The 19019-nt window shown below is 38.0% G+C and overlaps 1 protein-coding gene, 1 long non-coding RNA gene and 1 pseudogene across 2 annotated transcripts in view; 2 read left to right on the plus strand and 1 right to left on the minus strand.

Moving 5' to 3' along the window:
* The window catches only part of LOC125313727, an 18465-nt gene extending 5199 nt beyond the window's left edge, over positions 1-13266 (minus strand). Inside the window, exons 1-2 of the long non-coding RNA XR_007197317.1 lie at positions 13153-13266; positions 12607-12612 (exon numbers count right to left, since the gene is read on the minus strand). This is a non-coding gene — a long non-coding RNA (uncharacterized LOC125313727). The remainder of the gene's footprint in view (positions 1-12606; positions 12613-13152) is intronic.
* The window catches only part of LOC115733887, a 117993-nt pseudogene that overhangs the window by 31171 nt on the left and 67803 nt on the right, over positions 1-19019 (plus strand).
* LOC115730494 (probable leucine-rich repeat receptor-like serine/threonine-protein kinase At3g14840) lies at positions 3907-18130 on the plus strand. Its single transcript, XM_048273634.1, has 23 exons — positions 3907-4038; positions 4179-4377; positions 4841-4912; positions 5021-5089; positions 5187-5258; positions 5337-5408; positions 5546-5617; positions 5708-5779; positions 5865-5936; positions 6030-6098; positions 6190-6261; positions 9157-9228; positions 11139-11195; positions 11325-11357; positions 11500-11540; positions 11868-12244; positions 12445-12643; positions 13158-13319; positions 14174-14292; positions 14414-14624; positions 14711-14948; positions 16377-16527; positions 17473-18130. Exons 1-23 carry the CDS (start codon positions 3936-3938, stop codon positions 17854-17856), a joined length of 2988 nt encoding a protein of 995 aa, XP_048129591.1. The 5' UTR covers positions 3907-3935; the 3' UTR covers positions 17857-18130.

The raw sequence follows: 19019 nt of genomic DNA on the forward strand, positions 1-19019 counted from the left end.
TCTGTTCTTCTCACAAATGGTTCGTGTCCGTGCGATGCAAAGCGCGAAATCTTGGGAGCTGGTTGAAGCCAATACCGCTGTGGAGGTGACACGTCGACACTAGGCCGTAGGTGGGTAAGAGATTGCAAGTTGGGCTGCACTCAATGAGTGGGCCCATCTCATCTACTTAGGGCCCATCGCGTTGGATGGAGCCTCGTACGTGACAGCGATATTATTGGCACAATGCCGTGGCCAATCGCTGTAAGATAAGATGATTAATTTTTTCCATCTATCTATATTTCTTAAATTGCTACGAAATGAAAAGAAGTACAATCGTTCGTGAAATTTATTTAGACAGTGATTTCTGGGTAGGCTTTTTTTTTTTTCTCCGTCGATTTAATAACTATCATCAGTTTAATAATCGTGTATTACTATGAACATCAATGAACTCAAATTTTAGTTTAAGATGAAATTGGTGACACATGCTATAAATTTGAAATGAATACTAAGGCCAATTTGCCAAAGGAAGGTTTAATAATTGGAAAGGAGTTGATGTCGACAAATTGGCAAAGCATAGAAATGGCTTTTCATCGAGATTAGTGGCGGACCTCATCCATCCACATTGCCTTTTAATCCTGTGTTCCTCTCGTTGGATGATGCCGTGCATTCGCGATGAAAATGAAGTTAGAATCTATCGAGATTAGAAACATGTAAATCGAATTGGGATATTTGTAAAAGAATAGAAAACTCACATTGTTCTCTTGCTTTCCCGTCATGGAAAATCGCCCTCAATCCTAGTCAAGTTTAGAAATCATGGTGCCCGCAGTAATAAAAAAAAAAAGACGAAACATCGTGTTATCTTAAAAAAGCGACGTCGTTAGTACAGTATGCTGATAACGTTAGCTAACCTTTTTCTTTGTGGGGGCGTCTATACCCATAACATCCTTTTAACGAGTTGATTTTCCTTCTTTAACAATCCTCCGAGTTTAGCTAATTAAGATTTCAGCAGAAATTGCTTATCTTTATTTCAAAGCTTAAAGAGAGAGAGAGAGAGAGAGAGAGAGAGAGAGAGAGAGAGAGAGGTGATTGAGATTGACTTGAATCTCTTCGAAGAGCTGTGCCTTGTTAGCCAATTTTAGATATGGAATCTTGATTTTTTAGCTAATTTTAATTTTGAAAAGAAATAAAGTTAACATTGAAGTTCTATTTTCTTTGAACAAAAAAATCAATACATGTATTGATAGTAAAGTAAGCACCACAACAAACGCCGTAAATGCGGATATATTTTAGGATTAATATCATGAAAAACTCAAAATTAGTACACATGTGACAAATTTATCTCAAACTAATTTTTTTAGTATTTTTACCATCAAAAACCCAAAATCGGCACACTTGTAACTTTTTCTTTTCTTTCTTTTTTGTTTCTTTCCTTCTTCTTCCAGTAGATCATCGGGCCCCAGCGATATTCGAAGACCGGCGAGGCTCGACCTTATCCGGCCTTACCTCTAGCCGGCCATCGGCCATCACCGAGGCCTGCAATTGGCTAGAAGAAGGAGGGAAGAAAAAAAAAGAAAAGAAAAGAAAAGAAAAATAAATTCAAAAATTATTAGAATATTAGGGAGTCCCTACATAGAAAAACCTTAGGCAATGTTGTGGAAGCAAGTGATCGAATAATGAAATTGACAGAACAAAAAAATAGATTGAATACCAAATTTATGTGGTTTGATCACCCATGGAAAGAGCAGTAAAGAAATCCATTATAGATAAAGCAATACAACTACACTTGAGTCACTCAAAATACTTTTCCTCATGAAATATTCTCTCAATCTTACAAAGAAACTTACCACAAGATTAATTGACTTCCATACTAATTTTCATTTCCTCCTTGAAATTGTGCTTGACATTATACAACTAAATTATTAAACTTGTTACCAAAGTGCGGTTAAGTCCTAAAACTTTCAAAAATTGCAATCAAATCATAAAATTTGTCAAATTGGTGTAACGAGTTCTTTTGTTAACTCCGTCCAATTTGGCTAATAGAAAATACCGATGTGTATTTTTTTTTTTTACTTTCTCTCTCCTACATAGCAATGACGTGATTGAGATAAGAAAGATTAGTCCAAAATGAAGCCGTTTTGGTTCAAATTTAATTTTTTTATATAAATATTAATTAAAATAAACTAAATTTAGAAAAAAAAAAAGGGCAAACCAACAAAAGCGGCGAGGGCCTTGTTGGCCCTCCTCGGAAGGGCCGACAATAGTGGGGTGAGGGTCAACCGGGGTCACCGGTCTGCAGCGATGTAGTTTTGCACTTTTTTAATTTTATTTATTTATTTGTTTAATTTAACTAATATTTATATTTAAAAAACGTTTGGACTAAAACGACATCGTTTTGGACTTATCTTTCTTGTTTCAATCATGTTAACAACACATAGAAGAAAGAAAGTACTAAAAAAAAAATGCCACTTCAACATTTTTTGTTAGTTGAATTGGATGGAGTTAATGTATGACTCGGATTGCATTTTTTGAAAGTTTTAGAAGTCAATTCCACTGTGACAAGTTTTAGGATTTTTAATGAACATATCCCAAAATGCTATGAAAAATAGTGCACGTTAGCGCCGGCCATGCCGCTCATGATGGTCCACATTCATGTTTACGATTCCTGGCCAAAATTAGCCGGATGGATTGAATTGACACATGTGCAAAAAGTTTATGACTCAATTGGATACAAAAGGGATTTTGAACTGAATTGATAGAATTACAATAGGTTTGGTATTTGTATTCTTATTTTTGGGTAATTTTCCCTCTCATTGGGCGGCAAAGAAGATGGTGCAAGAGTTGGGGCTTGGATATGAGAAAATCGACTCTTGTCCGAATGACTGCACTTGATACATAAAAGGAAATGAAAAGATTGGGAGTTTTGTCCACGTTGTGGTTCTTTGCAACGAGAGATCAAACAGAAAAATGGTTTGTCTGTTTTTTTTTTTTTGGTCGAAAACAGAAAAATGTTGACGGCGCATTTGTTGAGGAAAGCGTCCGACCAAAGCAGAGAAAACCCCGACAATGTAGAGATATTTCCTTCGATGAAGGCCCGCAACAAAGGATGGGATGTTAAGACATCCGGCTGATATCTGTGGCCTGAAATGGAAACCTTTCAACCATTGATTGATATCCAGAATTTATTGCAGAAGTGCGAAACATCAGATTAGGTTTAGCAAGCTATGGCAAATTTGATTGCTGAAATGATTAAATTGACAAATCGTCAAAAGATCTTAAGATTAAGTTGGCCAAATCGAATAGTTTGTGATTGAATTGGTAAGTTGTCAAAAGGATTAGGATTAAATTGGTCATATTGAAATGTTTAGGGCTAAATTGAAACAAATACAATAAGTTTAAGACATTTTTTTTTTTTGGGATAAATTTCATGTTGACAATGGGGATATAAGTCCACGTGCCATGGTTTTGGAACTCCACGACCGTACAACTCAATTATTGTTCAAAATGATCCCGAGATATTATTATTTTGTTCATCGACCATAGATTCCAAATTCCACATACACGTGTTTATTTTTCTCCAACCATTTCGATAAGACAACTTTGTGCATGGAATCTATGATATCGACGGACGCGTGCAAACTGCTTTGGATCAGGGAGCCAAAGAATTGGGCTTAATCGGGGTACGTAAGGCTGGCGAGGTGTTTTCATTGGCCTCCACATAATCGGGTCTTCGCGGCCATACCCTCCCTGGATATTTCGAAAGAACCGGTAAAGAATTGTTAAAGCTGAAGGTTAAAAAAATAATAAAAAAAGACTTGGGGTCGTCTCTCACGTTCGGCCGTCGCTCTCGTTGACGAATAAAAGCGGAAGTCTTTGTCCCCCTCTATCACTTTCTACATATGCATGCACACCATGAAGTTGAACCACATTCTTCTGAATTGAGCTCCGAGACTGAGACGATGGCGAATCTCTTCTCGGCTCGGTCTCTCTTCTCCGGGCTCGTCGTCCTTCTCTGCGCCGTCAGCTCAGCTGCTGCCGCCACTCGTCTGCCCCCCGAGGAAGGTGAGCGAAAAATTAAAAGAAAAGAAAACCCCACCAACCTTGTATTGCTTTCACCGTAACTGTTCCTTTTCCTCTTTCCCTGTTTTGCATGAGATGTGTTGCTGCTTCTTCTGGACTTGTTGGATCTCTATTTCTTGCAGTGGCCGCGTTGAAAGAAATAGCAAAGACTTTAGGGAAACGGGGCTGGGATTTCCGTGCAGATCCATGCGGCGTAGAGGGTGGATGGGGCAAAACCAAAGACATTAATGGAAGTACAATTACGGACGCCAATGCCAACGCCGTCACCTGCGGGAATTTCACCGACGCCGACAATAACACCGTTCCCCACGTCATCAGCATGTCTCTCTCTCTCTCTCTCATGAAATTTTACTACCATAGATTCCTAGCCAGACCTTGATAAATCAATTAAGCGATTGTGTGCCTGTCTTTTTTGTCTCTTTACATGCAATAAACACCCCATCGGGGCCGGGTCTCTACCCGAATCTGTCCCAAATATTCGGGTTGGGGTCTAGATATATTGATAGTGCATAAATCATTTATCATATTATCATTGTAGGGGTAATTTGAGAATTCCGATGCTATTATTCTCTTTTTATTATGTACAGCAGGGTTGTGTTTTTGAGGGATCCGTGCTCTTTGCATTAGCTATAGAAGAATGATTATGTGACCATCCATAATTCACTCAATGATTAAATGCATCGGACATGGTGTAGATTGGGATTAGCTATTTTTTAACATCATTTGGATGCACGACTCTAAGTAGTTAAGAGTAAAGCCCGCTTTTCATTATGTGAAAAACCAGAGTTCTCAAATCCCAGTCCCTTAACGGCACTCTTCCGCCTCGACTGTTCAGATTGCCTTACCTCCAAACCTTGTAAGCCTCTCTTTCCGCTCCCTTTCTCCATTATCATCGATCCTCTTCTTCTTCTTCTTCTTCTTCCTCGCAAGCATCATCATCATCATCATCTCTCTCTGTAAACAGTGACGTTACCCTCAACTACCTGAGCGGCACGATTCCTAAAGAATGGGGCTCTACGAAGTTGAGCAACATGTATGTACTCTCTCTCTCTCTCTCTCTCTCTCTCGAGTATATCGTCTGTTGATTGGAGAAACATCGTGATTGGAGAAACGCGACGATGTTGATGCAGTTCTCTATATGGAAACCGATTGACGGGTCCAATCCCCAAGCAGCTGGGAAACATATCCACGCTTTCGAGATTGTGAGTGATCGCTCATCCCGCCACCCGCGTTTGGCACCTTGGCTGTGTTTAATCTGATTTAACCTCTCTTCTGCTCAGAGTTGTCGAGACCAATCAGCTTAATGGAACTCTTCCTCCAGACCTGGGGAACTTGTCCCAGTTACTTGTACTGTGAGTCCCTCCATGCAAATTTCTGCATTGTTCGTCGAGTTACTTTTCGCTGGTGATTTTGTATCTGGAGGGGAAATTCTATCACATTGGGTAATTGAAATTAGCCAATGTGATATCACGGGGTTTTCTTGTTTCAGGCACCTCACTTCAAATAATTTCTCCGGGGAGCTGCCTCATACATTTGCTAATTTGATGGCATTGCAGGAGCTGTTAGTTTCCAATTTCCACATCCTCTGCTAATATTTATGTACTTCTGTTCTTTCTTCTTCATATAAATCTTGTTGTTCGATGCACTGTAGGCGACTCAGTGATAATCAGTTCTCGGGAAAGATCCCTGATTTTATTCAGAACTTGACAAATCTCGATAAACTGTAAGGCTTAATGCTTCTTCACCTTTTAAGTCGGTCTGTATAAATATGTACCCATGATAGTTTAATCTATGAATTGTATCATCAGGGTTATTCAAGGAAGTGGATTGCAAGGGCCAATTCCCTCCGGAATCGCACTTTTGAAGAATTTGTCTGACTTGTCAGTGTGGCAGTTTGGCATTTCGATCTGATCTCTCCTTTCTTTGAAATGGTTTCAATCTAATAAAGTTCCCTATTTGCTTTTGATATGCAGGAGAATAAGTGACATTAATGGACCCGAGTCCCGAGTTCCACAGCTTAACTGCACAAATATTAAGATATTGTGAGAGCACTGCTCCTTCACAGAGTTTACTTAATGCAAAAGAGGCGAATCGTCTTAGCAATGTGACAATATCAGTGCTTTTTCCTTATAGGATGCTGAGGAGCTGCAATCTCATAGGAGAGCTACCTGGTTATCTGGCTGGAATGATGAACCTAACAACATTGTGAGTAGAACGGCTCTCCCCTTTTCCTATTCCAAGCAGAATAGATAATTTTACCCCTACTGAGCGAAATTCTTACGAGTTTATGGTTGACTATTGGTTGCAGTTGCATGACCCATTTAAGAGGGCTTGAAGGTCCCCTACTGACTTCAATGTTGTTTTGATCTTTTCTGTTGATATTGCTGAATTGTGAATTGTGATGTGGCCTTTAAGTTTCTGGTGATTGTGGCCTCTCCTGTATAATATACAGTTTCGCGCAGAAGTATATGGTCCTTTTCTCTCTTTGTTTTCATTTTCAAGGAACAGATACCGCAAGAATTCCTACCTTGGTTGTGGTGCCCATTTTGTCTAATTTACTTTTGATTTGATTTGTTATCTTAACTTCTTAAGAGCATCAATGCAAAATGGAGGCTTCTAGTGGTTGATTATCTGGAAACTTTCCTTCTAGTGGTTTACACTCTCAAGCCTCAGCCCCACAGTAACTAACTGGAGTTTTATGCTTGACTCTCGTATATTTGTCAGCCATAACTTTCTTAGTTCGAAAGAGAGCACGGCTTCTAGTGTATCTCTATACAAGTCAATTCTTCTTATTCATCTGGTCATCTCTGTAAGATGTTAAAGATGCTACATTTAACAGCAACTTTTTGCCATTCTGTTATCATCCGCCATCAGCACTTACTCTTTGTTTTTATGTATTTTGAATAACCGAATTTATGTGGTTCTCCTGTGGCTTATCGCATATTCCATTTCCTTTTCTTTAGGTTCGACTAGGTTGTAATTTTCCCATCGATAATTTTATTGGACTGCAGAATCATGCTTTCCTGTTTTATGAAATCCTCACTTTATTTTATTTTGTTTATTCACTCAAGCTGATATTCTACTTTCTAAGCACCCTAGTATCTAGTTGTCGTCCCTTGAGTCATGAATAAAATGTTATGAAGGAGATCTGTTCGAAAGAATTCCTACCTTGGTTGTGGTGCCCATTTTGTCTAATTTACTTTTGCTTTGATTTGTTATCTTAACTTCTTAAGGGCATCAATGCAAAATGGAGGCTTCTAGTGGTTGATTATCTGGAAACTTTCCTTCTAGTGGTTTACACTCTCGAGCCTCAGCCCCACAGTATCTAACTGGAGTTTTATGCTTGACTCTTGTATATTTGTCAGCCATAACTTTCTTAGTTCGAAAGAGAGCACGGCTTCTAGTGTGTCTCTATAAAAGTCAATTCTTCTTATTCATCTGGTCATCTCTGTAAGATGTTAAAAATGCTACATTTAACAGCAACTTTTTGCCATTCTGTTATCATCCGCAGTCAACACTTACTCTTTGTTTTTATGTATTTTGAATAACCGAATTATGTGGTTCTCCTGTGGATTATCACATATTCCATTTCCTTTTCTTTAGGTTCGACTAGGTTGTAATTTTCCCGTCAATAATTATATTGGACTGCAGAATCATGCTTTCCTGTTTTATGAAATTCTCACTTTATTTTATTTTGTTTATTCACTTAAGCTGATATTCCACTTTCTAAGCACCCTAGTATCTAGTTGTCGTCCCTTTAGTCATGAATAAAATGTTATGAAGAAGATCTGTTCTGTAAATTATGATTAGCTTTGGTTTTAGTCCTATTAGATACATGGAATCTACCAATTTGAACTATAATATGTAGCATTCCAAGGGATGCATTCAGTTTAGTTCCCGAGTAGCATTTCGAATTATGTAATTGAAATCTCCAAGTCATGAATCTGATAGCTCTGACTCCGCTTTTCAACATTGCTTGCCTACCCACTGCTTTGCCCCTTGACCGCCTACCTCTCTGTTTTTGCCGGAGAGATCTTATTTTTTGTTGAATAATTGTTCGAGTAAGTCTTGAACGAGCCCCCCGGAATATTGATGCAAAATGAATTTTATCATCCCGAATATATCAAAAGAAAAAAGGGGTGTGCCTATTCTGTCCATACCCCCCCTTCGGCATGGATTTGATTCTTTCGATAGATATAGGGATTTGTATTGCAAATAATTCGAAATATAGGAATTCGAAGCGTACTATCAAGAATTGTCTTTCGATTGATTCGAATCATGACAAATTAAATAGATGAAGCAAAGAAATAAAATTGGGATGCTATGTACATTAAATATATCAATACATGCATCGAAAAGATACATATTGTAGATTAATCTCTATTAAGCCTATATTATTTATATTTTTATACAATACAACTTGTTACATTACAATAAATTATTTAAGAATAATAGCAAGTGTGGTGGAAAGAAATATATGAATCTTTCTGCCATACTATCGGAACTCGTAGAATACTATACCGCTCATCCGAGTGCTCATTTCATTTAAGACGCGAGATGAAATCCTTTGGATTTCTTTTGCAAACCCTTCTTCACATGCATTGGTCGCTCGGTAGTTATGCTGGTGGCTGCCCTCCCAAGTCCCTGCGGAAATGGTGTGAAAGGAGTTGAGGTTGTAGCCTTAGCGCATTTATTTACAAATCCCTTTGTGTAATCATATCCTGTATTAATCCATCATCAGTCGGAATAAGATTCGTTAGCTTAGCCATATCTTTGTTAAGCAATAGATAAGTCATAATCTGATAAGCGGACGCTGAAGCATCCTGTAAATAAAAAATTTTGCATATTTACGGCTTGTGACCAACTTGATGAACATGGATTTTATGCGATGAATGCCTCTGGAAATGAATGTCTACTAGAAAGCTGAGGCACCGAGCAGTTGAGCTGTATGTCTAAACATCTTAATCGGACATATAGGTTCATTGATGTGGCCTGTGTTTGTACGATCCTCTAAAGCAATACTCAAAGAGTGTCCAGTGGTAGTCAGTTAAAACTATCTTCTCATTATATTTGTCTCCTTTCCGCTCCATTGTTTTGCAGAGACCTCAGCTTCAACAAACTGAGTGGCGAAATCAATGACTCCTTTAGAAACCTGTCAGGAGTAACGCATATGTAAGTACTTTGATGCTGGACCTGGGCTTCTTTTTCGTATCTTGTATAAGATTCTAAAATCTCAAGTTGTTCCAGTGGCCAAGCTATAGGCAATTTTTACTGCAAAGTTTGCAATGGTTTTGGTTATGAATTTATGATTACTGTCAACTAATTATTTTGGTGGGACTCTAGTCTAGGAACAGACATAGATCGATGATATTCTATTGCTTAAAGAGCATAATTCACAAGTTTCAATAGAGTTACATGTTTACGCTGGAAGAGTTAAATGGATCAGTGTTACTTAAGTATTTGACATTTGAATGTCTATGTACTTAAAGCATGTAAGATTAAACATAGCAAAAGTTCTTAGGCTCTCTATTTGGTTCTTTCCAAAACAATGGCCCTAGATTGTTTGGTGAGTGCAGTTCTTACGTGCTATTTACAAGGTGTGCAGATAGGACCTTGATATCTTGTCCCTAGTCTTGAAAATGATGAGAAACTGTAGTCCTAAGCTTCTTGGACTGTTTAACAATGGCGATATCTTTTCGTCTTTTTGCCCAACCATTGACTTTTTGACATTGGCACATCTTCCCTAATTTTTCGTTTTATGTATTAGAAGGACAAGAACATTATCGCGAGGAAATAGTTAATAAGCTACTATGACACTATCCTTCACAATGTTCAGCTTTGTGTACGAGTGTCATGGTAAGTATTCCCCATGTGCTCCAAGTTCTGCAAGGATTTTTCTTTCGTCATTGATTTCCTTTATCTTTCATCTTCAGCTGAAAGCTCTATACTGATATGTTGAGTTTACCGATTTTTTTTTTGTTGACCTCTAATAATTAAATGCTTTTAGTCTGCTAAATAATGTGCTTTTGAGATATAACTCTAAAGTCTTTCAGTTTGAGTGCGTAAAGTACTTGAGGAACTGACTCAATCAGATAATCTTGTTTAGCTATCTGACTGGAAACCAATTGACTGGAGCAGTCCCTGAGTGGATCCTGAGCACTAAAAAATTTGTGTAAGCTTCGCTGCCTGAAGAAAATGTCTTATTTAATTATGAATGTCCTTCTAGCACTATCTGGCTGATCTTTCGCTGTAGTAAGCAATTATGCATTCCCATCTTGCATCTTTATGGTTTGTGGCCTATGGAGTTAAATGCAAACACCAGAGTACCTTTCCTCTTGTTGGGATCTGTTAATTGGAAAGTTATATGTAAGACTGGAGGCTGAATCGTATGGTATGCAGGAAAAATATGAAGTGGATAATCTTGGAAGTGACAAAAAGCCCTTCCCAGCTCTAGATCTTTTTTAAACCTCTTGGAATAATAAAAATAATGCTTGGGAAATTTTTACTTCCTATAAATCCTCTTTGAAAGTTTGTCTAACGCATGTCCCGCCGAATATGATTAGTTGCTTGGGCAATTTCTTGCTGATAACATTGTTTATGGGTCTGTGTATTTGAGAAACTCTACAACCAAAATGAGTGTACCTAGGAGAAAGTTGATATTATCTTATTGCGTAAGAATGAAGCTTTTGTGAGGTAGTTTAAGCATTTAACTGGTGGTCTGGATATTTTCTAATAAGATGATCTGACGTGGTGGCTGTTGGAATAGCGGTTCTATTTTTGCCTCTTTGCCCTATATATCATGTCTGCTGTATTGTTACTGGGTGAAAATGTATTTATGCACTCGAACTACTTCCAAGTCTCAATTGACTCCCTCCTTTTAATTAATTAAGATAAGATATCTCGAATAAAGACAAAATATTACTTTCATCGCCTTGTGATGTTTTCACCTTTCAGCTTGCCTTACCCATCACATTTTGCAACTGGTCTCCCTTTTTGTACATAATAATTATTTGATGGAGTGACTTTCAGTGTACTTTTCGAATAGATGATATTTTGGAATGGTTGTCTATTTCTCTGTGTAGTGACCTATCATACAACAACTTCACTGGTGGAGACTCAGACTGTCCAGGAGAAAATGTGTATGTACCACTTCCTTCAGTCTAAGTCCAGGGCTCCCGTTGAATCTGTGTTTATGAGTTACTTATAATCCTGCATGCGTACATGACTTCCGTTTCTCTACTGAATGTTGATTTGTCTTTTCTCTGCAGCAACTTGTTCGCGAGCTTTGCGATTGACAATGCGTATGTCTGGATTAAATTTTTAACCAAGAGACTTGGATTTCCAAGGACCTGCATTTTAATTGTTTGTGTACGTAGCATTGAACTTCATTCAGAATGATCATATCTTTATTGACTTGCTCAGAACCTCATATCCTGCCACAAGTGGACTTGTCTCATGTTTGAAAAGTGAGCGTTGCGCAGAAAGTAAGTTGATACGCTGTATATCCTATCATTATCATCAGATCCTGATATTGCATCATACTCTCTGTGTATTTCTCATGAAATTTATCTCCTTGTCAACTCTCCTCTGGGCTATTGTGTCAATATTTGATGGTTAATGCGTAATTGCTGAAGATATTTCAAAAGCCACCCCCATTAATATCTTGCTCATAAACTTGGGAGGTTTATGCGATTTTCGAATGAGGGAATGCAAGTTTATTTAGTGTGTCTGGAAAGTCCATTGCATATTAAGAAAAAGAGGAAAACTTGATTTGATTTTTCTCTCTGTGGCCATTTCTTTAATCCATCCAGAACGGTATAACCTCGCCATAAATTGCGGTGGGAGCGAAGTAAAAGTAGGGGACATCACATACAGCGAGGATACATCGTTCGCTACAGCTTCAAGTTTCTTCCAGAGGGCATATGACTGGGCCTACAGTAGCACTGGTCACTTCCTCGATAACGGAACAGATCAATCTACACATATAGCTGACAATGTATCTGTACTGTCCATGGATAATGCCGGACTTTACATGAACGCACGGCTTTCTCCCATCTCTCTAACTTATTATGGTTATTGTCTGATCAACGGGCCCTACAATGTAAGCCTTCATTTTGCGGAGATAACGTTCACTGGCAACGAAAGTTATAGCAGCCTTGGAAGGCGAGCTTTTAATATTTATATACAGGTAAACGATGGGCATTATGTAGTGCTGGTTCGAATATGTAAAGCATATAAAGCGTTCAATATGTTATGGTTGGGAAGTTCATCTATCTCATCTTTGCAAATTATGATCTGATCACATTTTGTACATTCTGTTGAGACTGAAAGTTTCAGCTTGTTCAGTGTGGAGATGCTCAACTTGAATCAGATTGAACATTATTTCAGGGGCAATTGGTGTGGGAAGATTTCAACATTGAGATTGAAGCAGGTGGAGTTGGAAAGCCAGTCATAAAAAATTTTAATGCCACGGTGACCAACAGCACTCTGGAGATACGCTTTTATTGGGCTGGGAAAGGAACCTATAATATACCTACCATAGGAGTCTACGGTCCTCTTATATCTGCTATCTCTGCCGTCCATCCTGGTATCAGACAGACACTTCCATGTCTCACTTGATGCTTCTCTGTTAAGAAAGTAACTCGTTTTCATATGAATAAAATTCTCATCTTCTGTCTTGCACCAGAAGTCATCAATAGGCTATTGAGTCACTTGGTTTGTTGGAAATGTCCACTGTTGGATTCAGGCCATTGGCATCTTTTACAGTTGCTCAGATAAATTTCCATAGTATCTGACTAGGATCTATTATTTTTCTCTTAAGAGGTGAAAATTGGCTCTGGTTTGCTTTTGTTTTCCTTCTAACTGGGCTTGTTTTATCTGAATATCTTTAATCCTTCTATTCAGTTCAGACTATGAAACAATAGCCTCCTTCACTTTTCTGCTTTGGATCAACGCCCATTACCCCTGTATACTGTAATACGGCCTTGAGAATGGAGAGTAGATTTTCTTTTTCCCTCTTTTTTTTTCCCTCTGTAATTAGTATCACATGGTTCCAAAGAACATATCTTCCTGTGCTCATTAATCTGATAGTTTCACTGCAGGCTATGAACCCCCACGTACATCGGCCAGCCCACCAGAGTCGACCAGCATAGCTGCTGGCACAGTGGTTGGGATTGTGGCTGCTATAATTTTTGTAGTTTTTCTTATCCTGGTTATCCTTTGGTGGAGAGGATGTCTTGGACGTCAAGATGAAATCACACAAGGTACTTGCTTACCTGGTGTCTCTGTTATATTGTTCACATATATCGGTCAAGAAATGTGAGAATGTTATGCACTCTGAATACAATTTTCCCTTTCCCTATTCTGATGGGGGAGGGGGGTAATCACATTGCATTTTTTATATTCTAGCTAGATCATACAGTTGTCCTGTCAAACCCTTGGTGCGTGACTCTTCCTCTTCTTCTTCTTACCTTAGGGGGAAGGGTTGATCTCAATGCATCATTAATACTGCAACTAGGTTACACAGTTCCCCTGTAAAACTGTTAATGCACGACATTTGTGCATTCCATTGGAAATTTGATTTTGAGACATAAAGAAAACAAATTATAATTAAGCCATGATACAGCTAAAGTGTCATAGATCCATTTGGTTAACCCAACGAAGGGATAGAAAGTTATAGGGACAGTATGGTAGATTGTTTCTTAGATGCTGTGTGTACATATAATTGGGCATCTTTGGGGGCACAATCGACTATATATAAGCCTATGTTTGAAGACATCAAAAATAAATGCCGTAACTTCACATATACGAGACATTGAAATATGCGAACCTTCCTTACATTTCCATGGTGGGCTTTTTCTTTCATTTTTCTTCTCCCCTAATAGTAAACACCCTGAAGACATTCTCATTTTCTTTTCAAAGTACATACTGCCAACCAACGCCAGAGTTTCCTAGAAAATAATTTTCAAGATGCTACTGTCCTGAACTTGCTCAGACCAAGTAGTCATAGTAATGTTTTCTGGTATATGGAGAAGGAATTGCTATGTCTTTGTTAGATACCAGATTACATTAGCTGTTGACTCCTCCAAATTCTGAGAAGTTCCAAAACATGGTGCAGATTTGAAGGGTCTGGCGTTGCAAATTGGTTCATTTACCTTGCGACAGATTAAAGCTGCCACAAACAATTTTGATGCTGCCAATAAGATTGGAGAAGGCGGTTTTGGTTCTGTGTACAAGGTATATATGGAAATCAGCAAACCAACTTCCCCCAATTCCCAACACAAAAAATATGCAGAAAGCAGCATTCAATGTAACTGAATCTTCACAGCATAGATCTGATTCCAAAGTCCAATTGCAGGGTCTTCTGTCAGATGGCACCGCTATAGCAGTGAAGCAACTTTCATCCAAATCCAAGCAAGGAAATCGTGAGTTTGTGACTGAGATTGGGATGATTTCTGCTCTTCAGCATCGGCATCTTGTGAAACTCTATGGATGCTGCGTCGAAGGGAAACAACTTTTGCTGGTTTACGAGTACATGGAAAATAACAGTCTTGCTCGTGCTTTATTTGGTAATTTGATATCACACTATTCTTCACTGACTTCAGCTAACAACACGGGAATAAAGTAGTTCTGATGTCTGTTGATACAATTGAAGGTCCTGAAGAATTTCAGTTAAAGTTGGACTGGTCGACAAGGCACAAGATATGCATGGGTATTGCCAGGGGCTTGGCATTTCTTCATGAGGAATCAAGGCTGAAGATTGTGCATAGAGACATCAAAGCTACTAATGTTTTACTGGATAAGGATCTCAACCCTAAAATATCAGATTTTGGTTTGGCAAAGCTTGACGAGGAGGACAACACACATATTAGCACCAAGATTGCTGGAACTTAGTAAGTTTCTTGCTTTATGTTCCTGATAACCTAATTAGGAGTCAGTGACAAGATAAAAGCATGGAATAGAAACAATTTGTCTGATTTAATATAAGTGAGTTAAATGGAGCTTTGGGGTTAATTCACATCATCCCAAAGCATGGTGCTCAACAAATGTGGCTTAACTACTAAGCTTTATGCCTGTCCAACCAATCTTCACGTTTTTGACAAAAAAAAAAAAAATCTTCGCGTTAATTAGGAAAATAATGTAAATTATGTCACATACTCTACCATTAAGTAATGATACTCTTACATCAACATGTAATTGTTAATTTGAATATAACTTGGTATTATAGGCGATAGAGCTAATTCGCCCATTCTTTCGTTGTATACACGCGGAAAAACATAAATAAGCATGTTTACATGTTTCAGACGATTGCTTAACATGTGTGAAAAGTCAACTTGTTTATAAAAAGAATGTGATTAATTAGAGAACAGATAAAACTGCAAGTTCATTCTACTAGCTCTATACATTAATTCAACAAGATTAACTAAATTACGCTATCTCAACAAATATTGGATAATCTAATACAACTCCTGGAAAGGTCAAATCTTCCTATGAGAGATTGTACTCCAAAGATTAATAATATCCTACATGCTCCATTTACTACATTAAGAACAATTCATGATAAACATTTTGTATGGTAATTCAGTTCGCCCTGCCTAATGTGTTCACTTAGACAAAAAGCTTGTCAAATTATTATAAATAATTATGATGCAATACATTGTAAACCTGTAATGACATGTAATTTAATTGTTTTTATTATGTTTCCCCGATGACAATCAACTTAAAGTAGGACATATACGTTAATTAATTTCAATATAGATTATCTATAAATTCTCCGTTACATGAAAAACACAATTTTTTCGGTGAATATGTATCACGTGAGATGCACGTGAGATGCACTTTCAAGTGAATTACCAAAAATTAAGACCACAAATCAAACACGTGTATAACAAGGGTTAGAAAGCTAGTTAGCAGTGAAAGGCTGTTTTTCTATTGGTACGGTAACAACAATGACCCAAAGCTAGAAGCATTTCTGGTTCTAGGCTTGGCTCTAGGAATCCTCCTACGGCTGCTGCCCATGTATCCACAGACCTTGGCTCATTCTGTTTCCAACTCTTTTTCTGGTTGAGTGCCTCTTTTCCAAATAAAGTCATATATGTACTGTACTAATCATATAGAACAACGATGGTCTTTTTCTTCTATTGGAATATTCTGGGTAAGTTCTATTGAAAAGGTTTTAAGATGCCCTTGTTTTCCCTCTACTCTTGGGACCATAGTGTCGCATTTAGGAATATCTCTTTCTTTCGGATTTTAGGAATATTAAGTATGTTATTTAAGATAGTTACCTTGGTGCAAACACAAGCTCTTTTCTTGCCGTGCAGTGGATATATGGCACCGGAGTATGCAATGCATGGTTACCTCACTGACAAAGCTGACATCTATAGTTTTGGCGTCGTTGCCTTAGAAGTTGTTAGTGGCCGGAGCAACTCTAGTTCCCGAAAAAAGGAGGAATGCTTTTATCTACTTGATTGGGTAATCAACACTAGCATTCAAAAGTTTTCGACTGTGATCATATCCATATTTAAATCTATGCTTGTGCCAGTGAAAGATGCATTAAGGAAGCGTGAGCATATTATATAATTCCTCATATGCACTTTCAATGATTGAGAAGGAGCATTACAGTTATTAGCTATTGAAACCTGTTTAACGAATTGTCATGCCGTTAAGTGCAATTTGTCATTTCAAACTAATCCAGATCTTCTTATTATGTTGGTCTGCACTGAATTTGAAAGGGAAAGTAATCCTTGCAATAGCCAGTCCATGCTCAAGATGTGCAACTTGGGAGGGGGCAGTCATGGATTAGTCTGGTTCTACGAAATTGAATCGGGAACTTAGTTAGTGACGCATTGAAACTCGAAACAGTGGGCTGCCTCCTGACTGAAGGAATCATCTAGATTCTCTTTTTAGATTTGAAGAAAATTCTATTCTTTCAAATTTGGGGTAGTTCAGTTTTAGTCCCTATGTGTTTATGCTTGACAGTCATATACCCTGTAGTTTCATTAGCACCAAACTAGTCCTTCGACTACTATTGAATTTTTGAAATTACTGTTAAATCAAAAAGTTTTCAATACCATGTCTTGAGCCAAATATCCATGTACTTTCAATTGAGGTATAACCTTTTTCACATTCATGTAATTGAGTCCTTAAGTTAGATTTTGTTTTGCTTTGAGTAAGCCAACCATTAGCCAAAACAAGTGGTGTTTGTTTCGTATTGACTCTTTCCATTCTTTTCTTCCATCTATACCCTATAACGAAGAAGAAAAACTAGCATGTGATTATCAACTGCATGGTCACGTAATTATCGAGGGACAAAACATAATTCCTTCCTCCTGTTTTAGTAATTTGAGCATATTTTGCATCAGATCAATACCTGAAGCTTGAAAGGGAAACATCTTCACTTTTGGTTTTTGTTTCTAGGCACACTTTTTGAATGAGAGAGGAAATTTGATAGATATAGTTGATCGGAGGCTCGTTTCTCACTTTGACAAAGAGGAGGTGCTGACAGTGATAAAGGTAGCTCTGATGTGTACTAATACAACTCCAGCACTCAGGCCGCCAATGTCATCTGTGGTTAGCATGCTTGAAGGTAAGGTTGCTGTTCCAGTGCTGGACTCTGATGGCGCTCTCCCGTCCGAGGAGAAAATTGAGGCCATGAGGAAGTATTTTAAAGGAAATGAAGATCATTCAATTGGTGAGAATATCATCAAGAGTATGTCCACCGATGGGCCATGTACTGGAACCTCTTCGATCGCATCTGCTGAAGATCTCTATCCCATACTTCTGGATACCGATCTCGGGTAGAAGAGAGAATAAGAAATGGAATTAATAATAAGATAAAGATGCTTCTTGAAAGAACTAGGCTTTATTGGTAATCGCGATCGTTATGCAGGGCAGTCATCGTGTATTGTGAACTACTTATTGGGGGAAGGCCTTCAGACAATGGCTTGTGTTTTGGTGGTTATATTCGGTGCTGTTTCTTTAGATATTGTTATTCGAATAGAGACAATGTTGCTACTCTTCCTCTTCGCACAAAAACGATGTGGATGGTTTGCCACTGCAAGGGTGGGAATCTATTATGGAAGCTTTTCATTGTTTGAATGGCGAGATGTGCGAATTGGCACATTCTTGCTCAAGACATGTTTTGTTCGCGAGCTCAACCTTTTGTATATGTTGCTACTCAACAATTTTTCTTAGAAAATGCGAATTTTTCTGTCTTTAGTGTTGATGATGGTTGGCCAACAAGGAAAATTGTTCAAAAAGCCCTAAGCCTATTATACAATGGCCAATGTAGCCCTAAACTTTTTAATTATGTCAATGTAGTCTTTTTCTTTTGACGATTTGTCAATTTAGTCCAATTTAATCATAAGTCTTTGAACAGATTTGCCGATTTAGTGTCAAATGTCAATTTAGTGTCAAATATTTTTATAATTCGTCAATATAGTCATTTTTGCCAATATAGGTCTCAGATTAAGTTAGCAAAATTTTAACAAGTTTGATGCTAAATTGGCAAAATTTCAAAAGATTTAGGATTAAATTAACACAAGTAAAAGGTTTAGGACAAAATTGACAAATCGTCAAAAGGTTTATGATTAAATTAACACAAGTGAGGACTAGATTGAAAAATCGTTAAAAAATTTATGATTAAATTGGCACAATTAAAAGGTTTAGGACCAAATTGGCCACCTTAGGACCTTTTTAGACAATTTTCCCTCGCCCAACATAATCTTTCCCACGTTTGAGGAATGAGAAAAGAGAATACTACACAAGCTTGCATGTCCAGTCACTGTTTCTTCCAGATGGATTACGTCCCTACATCATCCGCAGAGTCACTTCATTCTATCGATGGTTCTGTTTCATGGGTCCAAAGGATCAATCGAGTTGAAATCTAAATGGGCTCATTTGCTCCCCCAGTGAGATCTGAGACGGCTAAACTCGTCATCCCCCGCGACGAGGTGGTGGACCCC

This window comes from Rhodamnia argentea, chromosome 2 (genome assembly GCF_020921035.1).
Source record: "Rhodamnia argentea isolate NSW1041297 chromosome 2, ASM2092103v1, whole genome shotgun sequence".
NCBI classification, from domain to species: Eukaryota; Viridiplantae; Streptophyta; class Magnoliopsida; order Myrtales; family Myrtaceae; genus Rhodamnia; species Rhodamnia argentea.